We start from the raw sequence: 15,737 nt of genomic DNA on the forward strand, positions 1-15,737 counted from the left end.
AAAAGCTGAACTGATTGCCAATAGCGTGTGTGTCTGGGAATATCCTGTTTGTTGTTGGTTTGGAGTTACATCTGGTGGTGTCAGGGGCTTCACCTGGTTCTGTGCTTGGGGGAGAGTGTGGTGCCAGAGATTAAAAAGGAGCTTCCCATGTGCTCCAATCCTTTGAGCATCTCCGTAGTCCTGAGAACACATTTTTGTTTTAAATGGTGCTGGGAACTTAATTTATTTTTATAAAGTTGTTCATGACTTATTACATTTAATATTCCAACATTAATCTCACCACCAGTGCACTTTCCCACCAGCATTATTTTCAATTTTCCTCAAGCCTTCCCCTTTAACAGTCCCTGAGTAATCTATTTTATATTGCTTGTATATTTTATATTGCTTTTATATTTGCTAGAGGCAGGCTGCGGGGTAGGGGAGGTGATGGGAGGGACACTGGAGTCACTGGTGCTGGGAAATGTACACTGGTAGAGGATGGGTATTAGAACACTATGACTGAAATCTAACTATGAACAACTTTGTAAAGATCTATCTCAGTGATTCAATAATAAAAATTTTTAAAAATTTATCAAAAATACTTCCTTAGAAGAAGATGTGTGAATATTGTTGTATCACCAAGGATCCTTTAGCCCTTGAAGATATTGCTAACGTGTTGTTAAGACTTGTGTGTTTATATTTTCTTAATTTAGATTGGTTGCCTTCTACTTTACATCCTGTCCAATATGGTGTGCTACTCCTAGTTCATTGCTGGTATAGGATTTGAGATGTTGTTTGTGGCTGTGCACTCCAGAAATTCAAAAATTTTGAATGAGTTAATACAATTGGAGTTAAATTTTTAACTGGATGGTGACTTTGAGTGTCCCAGGCGACTCAGCCTAGTGCAGAGTCTGGAAGCATCGCTGAAACTTGTTGATCTCTTTCAAGATTTATTTATTAGTATCTGGATCATGGTCAGTTAATGAACTTATTTGGCCCAGAGGCAATGGGCATGACTGTCAGGCTTCAGAAAGAAGAGGGAGATGGAGGGAGGTAGCCTATCGTCAACTCCATAACAGTCTGGAGATTTCAGTCACAAAACCCACATACCTAAGTTTTTTAACAGATCAGTTTCTGAATGAGGCTCCTCTTGAGCAGTGAAGTCCAGCAGTGAGCATGGTGGAGATTGTGGAGTGTGAAGGTTTTCAGCTGCTGGGGCTCTGTTTTGGCTCACCAGACCTCAGTGCTGGGAATCCGACCCAGGAATTTACACATGCAAGGCAAGTGCCCTATCGCTGAGTCACACCCCCAACTTACTGAGAGCAGTTGTAGTAAATTGAGAAATCTGGGCATGGCTGACAGTCATACCTTGAAGAATTCAATCTTTTTTTTTTTTATTGAATCACCATGAGAACAGTCACATAGCCTTTCAGTTCAAGTCTCAGTTGGTCATACAATGATCAAACACCCATCCCTTCACCAGTGCGCATTTTCCACCACCAAGAACCCCAGTATATCCCCCTCTCCCCCCCCCCGCCTGTGTGGCAGATTTCCACTTTACTCTCTCTCTCTATGTTGATCACAAAAAGAATTCAATCTTATGAAAAATTTTTACATTTTTCATATCAGGAATGGATCTAGCAAACAAATTCTATTAGATTCTGTTAGTTCATCTCTTTTCATACCAAAGCTGTTTACCATTTGAAGATTCCTACTGGTGTACAATGACATTTTATGTTAGAGACATTTGAAAATCTGAGAATGCCTTTCTTCCATAAACATCTTCAGCTGCAGGGCTGGAGAGGTGTCTCAAGACATAGAGTGCAGAGGAGCTCTGGAGCGATAGTACTATGGGGAGGGCATTTGTCTTGCACCTGGCTGACCTAGGTTTGATCCCCAGCATCTCATATGGTCCCCCAATGTCCACTAGACTTGATCCCTGAGCACAGAGCCAGGTATGGCCCCCCAGAAAAAATTTAAAAAAGAAAAGAGAAAGAAGTAGAGCACAGAGCTGGAGTGATAGCAGAGCAGGAAGGCCTTGCATATGGCCTACCTGGATTTGATCCCCAACACCCCATAGTGTCCTTCAATCACAGAACCAGGAGTTAGCCGTGCACACTACTGAAAGAGGCCCCCAAAACAAGCAAACAAAAAAAGGAAGAGCACATACCTAGCATGAGTGATGCCCTACATCTCATCCATGACATCACATGTCCCTCTGAGCACCACTGGGTCAGAGCACCTCCAGGTGTGCCCCCTACTTTTTGTTGTTTAAGTAAAAAAAAAATTGGGAGCTGGAGTGATGGTTCAGTGGATAGGGCATTTGCTTTGCATACAGATCCACGTGGGTTCAATCCCCAGCATCCCATATGATACCCCAAGCACCACCAGAGTGATCCCTGAGTGTAGAGGCAGGAGTAACCCCTGAGTATCACCAAGTATAGCCCCAATACCAACCAAACAAAAAGTTTTCTAAAAATCTCCAAAACCAATTTTGTATCTGTCTTAGCAAACATATCTCTGTCTTAGTCTCTTTACTTACGAAGACTGATTTGGAAGCTGGGGAGAGAACACAAATGACTGGGGGTATACACCTTGCATGTAGAGGCCCTGAGTTTGATCCTCATCCCCATGTGGCCTTGAGAGCTCCTCTGGGAATAGCCCTGGTGATCTCCAGTTCCTCTGGACCCTAGCAGCACTGACCTGCCAGACTTCACAACAAGGCCAAGTACTGTGTTATCCTGAGAACTGCCTCTCCTTACCCCATTAAAAGGAAAAGATGACTTTCATGATTTTTCTTAGCTAACTATAAAGTCCTTTGTTGGTGTGATTTGGGGGAGCGGGAGTACCCCCAGCAGTGTTTACAGAGTATGTAGAGACCACAGCAGTGCCAGCAATTGAATCCAAGCATGCAAAGCATCCAACCCTTTGAACCATCTCCTGTGCCTATAAACATTAGCTCCTTGACCTCAGTCTTCTACAGTTCAGTATCAGTGACTCAAGAGGATTTTACTGGAACCAGAACCACATTACTGCCTTATCTGCAACTGACCCTGGATTGATCCCCATTCCACATGGTCCCCCAACCCTACTGAGTGTCCTGGAAGTCCCCAGGCACTGCTGAGTGTGATTCTGGAGGCCGCTGAGCACTGCTGGGGTGAGTCAGATGATCTCTGGCACCAGGGGGCCAGTGCAGCATCCTCAGGTCCTAGAGTGACCCCGTGGATTCCTGAATACCACTTGGGAGGCCCTCATTCCCCCAAAATAAGTTTTTACTGAACAGCTACTATACATTGAATACTATACAAGGTGCTTTCTATATTAATTTTTTTACATTGTACAATATTTTATACGAGATATTTTCTAAAGGCCTATCTATACTTGTGTCTTTTATGAAAATCTTTTGTGTTTTCAGCTCAACCTGAAAAAGTAACAGGTAAAACAGCTGATTTGGATGATTACTCCAAAGATTCTTCAAACAAAAGGTAACTTACTTTTAAAGTTTTAAAAGTTCACCCTGTTCAGGAACCACAGAGATAGTATAGCAAGGCAGGGCACTAGCTTTGCATAGAGCCAACCTGGGTTCAATTTCTGGCACCCCTTAATGTTCCCTGAGGACAACAAGGAGTTATCCCTAAGCACAGAGCTAGGTAATTCCCTGATTACCACAGGGTGTGACCCACAAACAAACTATTCATCCTATTCAATGATTTTTCTAAACATTGAATTCTGTTGTCTGAATTCCAGTAGGCGAGAGAGTTTATTCAGGTTATTCTGATTAGCTTTTAGATTCTCCTACATACCTCTAGACCAGAGACACATTCAAATTGCTCCTCGAGTCAGCAGAACGTAATTTGGAGGACAGTCCTAACTGTTCTCCTGCTACACAAATTCTCTGTCAAACAGAGGAAAAGACTCAGACAAAGGAAAATGGAAGCAAGCAATGTTTGTGTAGTAGGGGCACAGATTCCCATAAGACACGGACGTAAAATCATGGCTGCTCTATTTTTGTGTAAACTTTTTACTTTTCTGATGAGACTCACAGTCTCTTCATGGGAAAAAAAAATTGTATGATTCTGGTGTACTTTCCATTTGTTTTGGAACAATCATGTACTGTGGCTGTAGCTTTATTGACAGTCTGAAATGATGGGCATGAGTGAGGGGCTCACTGGGGAGAGGAGCTGTGAGGCAAAGGATCTCAGCCAGTGGCCTTTCACCCGTTTCTGAATACTCCAGGGTTTCTGCTAGCATGGCGCAGTAATTTATGATCGGTTCTTTCTGCACATGGGTGGGGTTCACTTTGAAGTCTCCATTGGTATGTTTGAACCCTTCACGTTTTTGCCGTTCTTTCCCCTCTCAAACCTATTCCACTGGGGGTGGAGCGATAGCACAGCAGGTAGGGCATTTGCCTTGCATGGAGCCAACCTGCCGGTTGATTCCCAGTATCCCATATGGTCCCCCAAGCACCACCAGGAGTAATTCCTGAGTTCAGAGCCAGGAGTAACTCCTGTGCATTGCTTGGTGTGACCCAAAAAGAAAGAAAGAAAGAAAGAAGGAAAGAAAGAAAGAAAGAAAGAAAGAAAGGAAGGAAGGAAGGAAGGAAGGAAGGAAGGAAGGAAGAAAGAAAGAAAGAAAGAAAGAAAGAAAGAAAGAAAGAAAGAAAAAGAAAAACCCTGTTTCACTTCCCCGCAGCCAAGTATCTGCTAGGGGGTACTTCAACCCCAACCAGGAAAAGCCCGTAGGTGAGCCTAAACTCAGATTCTTAGCCAACTGTGGACAGAGAACTCTGTAACAAAAACTGTCTCCTCTCTCTGCTAACCACACCGTTTCATCCTGATCATGAGGCTGACCACCTTACATTTACCAGAAGCTGACCTGCAAAGCACTTTTCTCCCAGAATCTCAGCAAAGGGTGTGACAAAGAGTTTTCATCTTTAATGGTCTACTTGACCTGTGCATTCTACATACTCGACATTTAGGCAGAGTTCACAGACAAACATGCATTAATAAAATACATGTAAGTGGGCCAGAGAGATAGTACAGTGGGTAGAGTATTTGCCTTACACACAAACAACCTGGCTTCAATCCATGGCATCCCATATGGCCCGCCGAGTCCTATCAGAAGTAATTCCTAAGTGCAGAGCCAGGAGTAACTGCTGAGCATCACTGGATGTGGCCCCAAAATAAAATAAAATAAAATTTAAAACATTTAATTTAAAACATCCAAATAGTGCATATATAACATTTCTCCTCCCCAACTGAAAACCAAAGAGGCACCCATATTATTACCTTGAATTTCACTCCTGCTTTTTTCTATTTCCCCCCATTCACTCCCCCTTCCCCGCCCCCCCTTACACACACACACACACACACACACACACACACACACACAGCAAGGAGGATGCAATAGCCTTGCTAGGTTGAAAGGCCATGACAGAGGATTTGGGGTAACAGAAAGACTAACTTTGAGGAATGGGCAGGCAGAAGGGAATTAACAAGTTGAAATTGCTCCATAAACATTCTCATTGAACTTGTGTTCATTTTTCAGGAGGAAACTTCCTCCACAGATGATTGATCTCCGTACCATAGAAAATAAATCTATCAAAACTGATCAGCTATGTCAGTGTCCAGCAAGAGAGGAATATCCACTGGCCTTGTACTTGAATAATGAACCGCAGAAGGTCAGTGGCAAGATAGTCCGTGCAGACTCAGCAAAGTCAGACGCCTCCACGGTAAGCAGAGCATTTGCACTCTCTTGGCACTTCCTGTAGGACAGTTTTGACTCCTTCTTCTTACTTCTTGGATTCACACTTGGATTTTTAAAACCCCTTTTAGAAGTGCTGCCCTGAACTGAAGGGTTTCTTTGCCTCAGATGAAAGTGTAATATCTTTCTTCTGGAAAAAAGACTTGGTCAAGTTTTCTTGACTAAAAAAAGATATATAAGATTAAAATTGGTATTTGCAGGGGGCAGAGAGATAGTACAATGGGTTGGGAGCTTGTCCTGCATGTGACCTACCATCCCAGCACCCCATGTGATTCCAAGTCCACCAAGAATGATCCCTGAGCACCAAGCCAGGAGTAACCCTGAGCACCACTGGGTATAGACCCCCCAAAAGAAAACAAGACAAAATAAAAATGAAAAAAATGGTTTTGGGTAGTAGAACCCAGCCTAACTCAGGGCTTACTCCTGGCTCTGTGCTCAGGGCTCATTCCTGGTGATGCTCAGGGAACCATAGGCAGTGAGAGGGATTAAACTAAAGTTGGTCATATGCCAGGCAAGCACCCTACCCACTACACTATCTCTATAGCCCAAAATCATATTATTATTTTTTTATTTGAGGCATTGTGACCACTGTGACTTGCAATTCTACTAATGATAGTGTTGCATGCATTCCAGGTCCCAGCACTGCACTCTCCACCACAGAGTCTGCTTCCCTCCACTGTCTCGGGGTGCCCCCCATCCCTGCCAACATACTATCTCCCTGCCCTGGTAAACTCAGTTCTATAGACCAGTTTGCATTTGTTCCTTTGATACCCCCTCACTGTGTTTCTCTATATCCCACGTTTGAGAGAGATCATTTTAAACAGTCACTGAATCATGTTTTTCTAATCATCCATCTTAGCAATTGCAATCAGAAAACAGGTGATGGTCATAATTTTATAGGAAGGTTGGAGACGTTCTGGCTAGAAAGTCAACTTAGCTTGGGTTACCCATCTGCCTCATTAGCTAGATCCACAGAAACCCAGGCAATCATTAAAGATGATCATGTATGGGGTAGGGGGTGCGGTGGGGGGTGGGAGGGATACTGGGATCATCGGTGGTGGGTAATGGGCACTGGTGGAGGGATGAGTACTTGAGCATTGTATGACTGAAACACAAGCACAAAGGTTTGTAAGTCTGTAACTGTATCTCACAGTGATTCACTAATAAAAAATTTAAAAAAAATAAAATGGACCAAATTTGTTTAAAAAAAAATGATCATGTACAATTCTGCTCCTGGGCCAGTCACTGTCTCTAACACTCTACCACCATTTCCCTTCAAAACTACATGTGTTATGGACCAGAAAGATAGAACAGGGTGTGGGTGAGGCACTAGCCTTGCACATAGCAGACCCCCATTGGAGTCTCTGCACTGCATGTGGTCTCCTGAGGACTTCCAGAGTGATCCCTGGACACAGTAAGCCCTGTGCACTGCTGGGTATGGCCCTCAAAACAATAATGTCCCTTTCAGTGTGAGTACATAAACATAATTTCTTAAATGACTATAATTTATTATTTCAATAATGGTATTTTAAAAAGAAAAGCAGCAATCACTGACTTAGTGCGTATAAAATAAGCATTGGTAATATCCACATTTTTCCAACTTCATTGGAATGAATATTTTTGCTGTGAAATTAAAATGTGGGGAAAGAGTTTAGCGAATGGCTCATAGGTATGATGTTGCTACTAATCTGATAAAAATGCGTTCTTAAGTCAACCTATAACTTAGATCATTTTATTTCACAAGTATTTTTTTGAGAGTTTTCATGTGGTATTTTAATAAGTGTTGGGAACAACGATAAACATAGTCATGAATTGGGGAGATATTTTAAAAGACTGGAGCACATACTTTTTTATGCCGAAACCTAGGTTCAATCCCTGGCACTTTATTATCTCCTGAGCATAATAAGGGGAGCACATGAGTAGCAACCCTTCCCCCACCAGCAATGTGCCAGAAGTAGCCTTTAAAGTAGTACTGGGAGTGGCTCAAAAATTTAAAAAAATAATAAATATAATCATAATGATAATTTTTAAATGTGTATGTTTATGGTTTTTAATTAAATATGTTTATTTTTAATTAAGACACTGTGATTCACAGTGTTGTTTATAAGAGTTGTCGCAGGCATACAATGTTACCACCAGTGTCGCCAGGGTCTCTGCCATTTCCTAGACTGCCCCTTTGGCAGATGTGTCACTGTGTCACTGTCATCCCGTTCGTTGTTCATCGATTTACTCAAGCGGGTGCCAATAACATCTTCATTCGTCCTAACTCTGAGATTTTAGCAGCCTCCCCTTACTCTTCATTCCCAACGTATTGGAGGTTCTTTCAGGGTCAGGGCAGTGAGACCCATTACTGTTACTATTTTTGGCATATCGAATATTCCATGGGTAGCTTGCCAGGCTCTGCCAAGAGGACAGATGTATAGCATTTTATTTCATACTGATTGTTCCAACAAAACTTAAAGAAATGGCAAATGGAATTACCAGAAGGAAAATCAACAAAAATTATGTGTAGTGACTAATTGCTATATGACTTTAACCTATGTAAATATGGAAATTCAAATCATTCAATACAATATGGTATACTCCTAATTCTCATCTATGTAACCAAGTTTTTGAAAAAAAAAAAGATAACTGTCACCTAAAACATATTGCATTAGATTTTATTTTGTACTTGAATCTAGGATAATTCTTTTACTGCTTTACTAGGTTGTCCAGACTTGGTAATTTTAGCCTGTAACCAGTTATGGTATGATCATTGATTCTATCTATTTTTAGTATGCATATTATTTCTGAATATAGACAGCTAAGAGATGTCAGAATAATATCCTCTTTGCCAGTGATGGTAGCGTCACCATTTCACAAATGTAATTCTTTATATCTTACTTTATGTCAAAGAGGACTTTTACAAGACAAAAACGTTCAGAGTTGAACCCTAAAATCTCAATACATTATTAAGGAAGGGAGAATGTTGCAAATGAGTCAATCTTGTTTGTGTGTTTGAAAACCATGATTTTTCATGTTAAAATTTTTGTGTAGTTATTTTTGTTAAAATATTCACCATTTTGTTCTTGTGTTAAAAATACATAGAACTTTATTGCTTCATTAGACTGAGGATGACTGAATATACTTTTCTTTAATCCACAGGAGCAGCATGAGTCAAATCCCATAATTTTCCATGAGACGGAATTTGTACAAAATTTTATTTTGACCAAAAATAGGCATTTTTCCCAACCTCTTGGAAGCAGAAATATTTACCCATGCAAAAGAGCAAGTACCCCTTTAGGACGACTTCGTGAAATCTCTGAACCTTTAGCTAATGATCAACCTGCTACTCCTACTAACGAAATAACTAAACTTAGAGCCTGCAAACTCAAGAGAGACACAGGAATTTTGGAAGTGAATGGGAAGGTTGTGGATACACAAAGGCAGGCAACTAGTAAGCAAGCGTTAGAAAAAGTATCGCAGAAAAAAACCCACAATTTATCCCAAAGTCTTTCTGAATTAACCAAAAAATATATGGGTTCCCTGGATCAAACCATTCTTCCAGAAACAAAGACTAAAAGTGTCAAATATGAAAGCATGTTTTCTACAGAGAAACTAGTAAGCATGCACAAATACAGTGTAATGCCTATCACATATTGCTCCAAGCCAATAGATAGAACACTACAAGTACATTTTGTAAGCACTATAACACCACTTGATGAATTGGTAAGCTCGCAAAGTGATGATGAAACTAATACCTTATAAAATATTGCTTATTCAGTGTCATTCGGGTAAACAAGGAGCAAATAACAAATTCCAAAAGCATGCCAAAAAATTTGATTCAAGTAGTACTGTTTTAATGGATGATAAAAGAAAGAGAGGTAGAAATTGAGTTACAAATCAAGAGATCTGTTCAAGAAAAATCAGCATTTTTGGTAAATAGGAGGACAAACTTAAGAAATAATTATCAGCAAGAGGAACTAGTTATGAATTTTTATAGTCTCAGCAGTAATCCTGCTTTAAATGTGATTCAGGATTATCAGGATAACATTGACTAAACTCTGGAAATGTGTTCTTGTATGTCACATCACACCTGTAATCTTGCGCTATAATTAAATAGCAAACAAGACAAATGAATCATTAACCTAATGAATTTAGAATTATGTATCAGCATTTTGAATAACCACTGGAAACTAGCATTACATTTTCAACTCATGCAATTAAAATGGCTTTGCAAAATTAAAAGAAAAAAAAACACCCAACAATTTGCTAGCGGATGTTGAAACTTCATTACTATACACAATACTCTTTCAAAGTATGTCTTTGGTGTCTTAGAAAATTTAAAAGGATGACCTATACTTAACAAGCTAGATAACTTTGATCATACATCCTAGAGTACTGAACATTCTACATATATATTACATTATTTATTTACTGGCTTCTCATTAACTTCTCATTGACCCAAGCAGTAGAAAAGCAAAACTCCACTTAGAAACAAGATGCATTTCAAAATTTCATTTATAATTCATTCATCTTTTAAATATGATTGAATTATAAATGTGAACTTTTAAAATATGAGCTATTAGAACTTGAGGGGGAAGAAGACTATTTAGACTCTCTGAGGAGTTCCCAGGGTGAAGCTGTAGACTTGGGGGTCCCTATTCCCCTTCAGAAGGGAGCTTTTCCTTCCTTCGTGGCCTCGATGCTAAGCTGTGTGGGCTCCCCTTTGTGAGCAGGTTCAGGCCTTGGTTCCCAGATTGAAGGACAAGGAGAGAACATGGAAATGAGAAGAAAGGAAGGTTCTAACTGAGGCTGTAAGGAAGAACTAGAAAGCTCTTTTCTCTAAAAGATCTTCCTGATAGGGAGCCAGGGAAGAGGGTTCAGGCATGCAGGGGTCGTACAAGGCATCCTGGTTTCGAGCTTTCTTCTGGCTACTGACATGAAAGAGAAACAGCAGGAGCAGCTCAAACTGACGGATGAAATCTTCCTTCCCTTTTCCCAACAAATAGGTATTGGGCCTTACTGGGGTCAGAGTGGACGAATGTCCTAAGCCACTCCTCGGGATACTTAGCCAATCTGGCAGGATGTTCTGGTGCTAGGATAACAATTCATTATTATTATTATTATTATTACTGTTGTTGTTGTTGTTATTCAGTGCTAGGATAATAATACGTTGTTATTGTTGCTACTTCTTGTTGTTATTCAGTGCTAAGATAATAATATCTTATTAGGGTCTGGAGTGCATGTGCTTCATTCACTGCCACCCAAGGTGGATCCCCAACACCATGTGGCCCCCAGCCACTGACTCTAGCACTGAAAACCCAATCAGGCTAGTATATCCAATAGTAGTTCCCTCTCCCCCAGGCCCACTAAGCACAGCTTCAAAAGCAAAACAATTTTGCTTAAGAAGGAAAAACAAGGGGGTATGGTTCTGCCAGCAGGTCAATCTGTACCTGTGAAGCCAGTGCATCAGCAGCCTGATGATGCCTTCAGATTTCCAGATACCCCAAAATTGCTGCTGTGCCTTTGGCCAGACCACAAAAACTTGGGGCAAAGTTTACCTAGAAAGTAAACGCCCAAAAGTTAGGTATGTGGGAAACACACCCCCAAACCACCTCCGGCTCAGCTATATAATTGGAGGCATGGCCTCTCTTGTTCCTGATTGAACTGCTTAATGGCCATGATCCCAGAGACTCAGAAAAAAATCTCAAAACCCAGCGGCTTTTGGCAGAAATGCGTCCGGTCCCTGCAGTAGGTTACTGGTGCTGGGCCAACCGAGGTGGAAATAGGTTTCGTGCCTTGGCCTGTTCCCTCTGGCGGCCCGGTGACTGCCATCCTCCAGAGGCCACTGGACAGTCAGGTTTGGGCCCGCAGTGATGAGACACGCAGGGTCTCACGGGATGGGGGTGGAGCTGGTCATGTCCTCCCCGCCCCAACAAGACCTCAAGTCATCGCCCATGAATGGCCTCTCTGGCTCCTAATCAAGCTGCTTAATGGCCATGATCCCAAAGGCTCAGAAACAAATCTCGAAACCCAGTGGCTTTTGGCAGAAATGTGTCTGGACCCCGCAGTAGGTTACTGTCGGCAGGCCACCCCAGGGGGGGAAGGGTGCTGTCCCTCCGCCTGCTCCCTCATGGTGGCTCAATGGCCGCTATCTTCCAGAGGCCATTGGACAGTCAGGCTTGGGCCCTCAGTGACGAGACATGTTGGGCTTCACAGGATGGGGGTGGAGCCGGTCCTTTCCTCCCCACCCCAACAAGACCCTAAGTCATCGCCCACAAACGGCCTTTCTGGCTCCTGATAAAGCTGCTTAACAGCTATGATCCCAGAGACTCAGGAGCAAATCTTGGAACCCAGCAGGTTTTGGCAAAAATCCCTCCAGATTTATGTGTTAAAATTTCGGAATTTCAAAATCGCACAGCCACTACTGCAGCCATGCAACATCATATGTTATTCATAACCAGCAATAGAAAACAAATTGTCTACGGTTGCCTTTTCAGCAGATCTGAGTGTTGGGGTAAAATCTCAAATAATAATGGTGGGTCTGGTGTCAAAATATTGAATGTGATCAAAGTAGAGAGAGAGTAATGTGGAAATCATCTGCCCCACAGGTGTGGGATGGGGGTATACTGGGGTTGTTGGGGGTGGAGAATGGGCACTGGTGAAGGTACAGGTGTTTTATTGTATGACCGAGTCTTAGACCGAAAATCTTTGTAACTGCTCTCACGGTGATTCAATAAATAAAATTACAAAAAATGAAAAAAAAAAGTAAGGTGGAGTTCATGCACAATTCAATCAGCCTAATCAGTGGCTGAAAAAATAGCAGTACTCCTACATAAAAAAAAAAAAATAAGAAGGAAAAACAAAAACAAAAAAAAGCACAACAAAATTTCTTAAAACCCTAATATCTTCTCATAGTCATTTTAGAATTAAATAGAAGAAGGCAGGGGGATAGTGATAAGGGTAAAGTGCACAGGCCTTCCTTTTAGGAGACCTTAGGGTTGGGTCCTGGGCACATTTGCTCCCCATCTTTGCATGGAGTTGTTCAGGGCTGGATTCCCGGCCACACAAGGTCTGAGCAGAAAATTGGGAGTAGCCCCAAGCACAGTTCAATCTGACACTCCCCACAAAGACAAAAACAAAATTCCCTTTCTCCTCTCACCTTTACTCTTGCTCCTAAAGTAAGTCAAGCTTCTTTAAAGATATCCCCCAGAGTTTCTCATTCCAGTCTTTTCTCATTTAATTGTCAAAACTACAGGATTCAGATTTGAGACTCAGAGAGACCCGACCTTCAAGTTTCTATCTTGGATACTTTGGGAATTTTCTGGCAGAGTTCTTCTGCAGGAAGGTACTAAGTTAATCATAACAATCCGCTGAGGATTGTCCTCTAAACTCAGGGATAGCTGGAAGCTGTCACTTCTCACGCACTTTTGTCTCTCTCCCAAGCCACACACGCTGAGGGCTATTGGAGCCCCAGGAGCTGGGTTAGTCTGGGTTTCTTTTTTTGTTTGTTTTGTTTTGTGTTTTGTATTTTGGGGTCACACCCAGCGATGCCCAGGGGTTACTCCTGGCTTGCATTCAGGAATTACTCCTGGCAGTGCTCAGGGGAATATATGGGATTCTGGGGATTGAACTCAAGTTGGCCATATGCAAGGCAAATGCCCTCCCCGCTAAACTATCACTCCAGCCCTAGTCTGGGTTTCTACTTTTTTTAAAAATTTTTATTAGTGAAACACCATGAGGTACAGTTGTAGACTTACAAATTTTTGTGCTTGGGTTTCAGTTATACAATGATTGAGTACCCATCCCTCCACCAGTGCCCATTTTCCACCACCACGGGTCCCAGTATCCCTCCCACTCCCATCTCCCCCTGCCTCTGTGGCAGAGCATTCCCTTTTGTTCTCTCTCTCTCTTTGGATGTTGTGGTTTGCAAAAGAGGCATTGAGTGGCAATCACATTTGGTCTATAGTCTACTTTCAGCATGCTTCTCCCAGACATAGACAAATGGACTACCTTAAACTAAGAAGCTTCTGCACCTCAAAAGAAACAGTGACCAAAATACAAAGACAGTCTACAGAATGGAAAAGGATATTCGCCAAATACACATCCAACTAGGGGTTGATATCAAGGATATATAAAGTACTGATTGGGTTTCTATTTTGATGCTGAGAAGGCTCTGGAGATCCACCTCAGAGTCACAACTCAGTGAACAGACTGTGCTGTGTTACAGGGACTACCTGGCCTGTTGGGATTTCTGAATGTCCCCCGGGAGCATGGACTGTGGCCCTGATGAACTGTTCTGGTCTCTTAGGGCCCCAGGAGGGCAAAGAGAAACACCACTAAGCCTGGGAGAAAATGAAAAATTCTAAAATTTTCCAGCAGGCCCCAGCAGGAGTGGCGGGCACATGCTCCTTTAGCCACAGTGAGCTAAATAATCACCTTTCTCCCCTAACAGGACCATAGCAACAGATACTGCCATCAGCCTGCCCCAGCTCCCTTCAGCCGAGCAGGAAAAACAAAACCTGCTTCACTAGCCCGGCAGGATGGAACAGGACCCTAGGGAGAACTCATTAGCCATCTGATAATGACTAAGAATCCAGGAGAATCACCAGAGATTTCACCCAGAGTGGGAGGACTAAGTACTCAGAATCATTTAGCAGGGGGAGCAGTGAAGAAACTAGAGTGGAAAAAAAAACCTATTTTCTATTTATTCACCCCACCAAATCAGGAACATTCAGGAAGCAGAATCAAGAAAACAGAGGCCAAAGGGAGAAGGGGGTTGCAGGGTGGGGAAGGTTTATCTTACACAGTACTGTTCCCCCAAGCAACTGCCAGGTCAGCCCCCCCCCCAAAAAAAAAGAGAAGTGAATAAAAGAAAGGGAACACAGCTGCTAGAGGAGAAAAGGAACTGATAAGAGAAATAATGAGGGGGTATGGTGCCACCAGCAGGTCAGTCTGTACCTGTGAGGCGAGTGCATCAGCAGCCTGATGGCACCGTCAGACTTTCAGATACCCCAGAATTGTTGCTGTGCCTTTGGCCAGACCCCAAAACCATGGGGCAAAGTTTACCAAGAAAGTAAATGCCCAAAAGTTAGGTATGTGTGGACACATCCACAAACCACCTCCGGCTCAGCTATATAATTGAAGGCATGGCCTCTCTGTTTCCTGATCGAACTGTTTAATGGCCATGATCCCAGAGACTCAGAAACAAATCTCGGAACCCAAAGGCTTTTGGCAGAAATGCATCCAGTTCCTGCAGTAGGTGACTGGCGCTGGGCCACTCCAGGTGGGAATAGGTTTCGTGCCTTGGCCTGTTCCCCTTGGCGGCCCAGTGACCACCATCCTCCAGAGGCCACTGGACAGTCAGGTTTGGGCCTGCAGTGACGAGATACACGGGGCCTCACCAGATGACTCCAGAGGCAAAAGGACTTAATCCAGAACCCGGGAGCTTGTGGCAGAAAAGTGAATGAACCATGTGTTAAACTACGGTGCCATGCCTCCCCGGGAGGGAAAGGGTGTTTCTCCCTTCCGCCTCCTCTCCCCCCCCACCCGGCAGCAAGGTGGCCACTGCCTCAGAGTTTATTGGAAAGCCAGGTATGCAGGTATGAGCCAGTGGTGACGGGGCAACTGTAGTCTCATAGAAAGGGGGTCGGTACTGGCTCGTTCTTCACACCGTACCGAGGTCACAAGTTGCCCCCCCCCCCCCCCCGCAAGTGGCTCTCCAGCACGGCCATGGCTCCAGAGGCAAAAGGACTTAGTCCAGAGCCCAGCAGCTTGCGGCAGAAAAGTGAATGCACCATGCGTTGAACCAAGGTGCCATGCCTCCCCAGGAGGGAAAGGGTGTTGCTCCCTTCCACCTTTTTCCCCCCCAGCAGCAAGGTGGCCGCCTCCTCAGAGATTATAGGAAAGCCAGGTATGAGCCAGCGCTGATGGGGCAACTGCAGACTCATGGGAAGGGGGACAGTACTGGCTCGTCCTTCACGTCCTACCAAGGTCACGAGTTGCCCCCCATG

General features: G+C 43.1%; 1 protein-coding gene across 1 annotated transcript in view; it reads left to right on the forward strand.

Moving 5' to 3' along the window:
• Nucleotides 1-15,737, forward strand: part of CUNH1orf141 (chromosome unknown C1orf141 homolog) — a 57,114-nt gene that overhangs the window by 22,086 nt on the left and 19,291 nt on the right. The window contains exons 6-8 of the mRNA XM_056122201.1: nucleotides 3,395-3,464; nucleotides 5,527-5,710; nucleotides 8,887-9,450. Of these exons, the coding sequence (XP_055978176.1) occupies nucleotides 3,395-3,464; nucleotides 5,527-5,710; nucleotides 8,887-9,450 (818 nt within the window). The remainder of the gene's footprint in view (nucleotides 1-3,394; nucleotides 3,465-5,526; nucleotides 5,711-8,886; nucleotides 9,451-15,737) is intronic.

Source organism: Sorex fumeus, unplaced genomic scaffold (assembly GCF_029834395.1).
Source record: "Sorex fumeus unplaced genomic scaffold, SorFum_2.1 ptg000045l, whole genome shotgun sequence".
NCBI classification, from domain to species: domain Eukaryota; kingdom Metazoa; phylum Chordata; class Mammalia; order Eulipotyphla; family Soricidae; genus Sorex; species Sorex fumeus.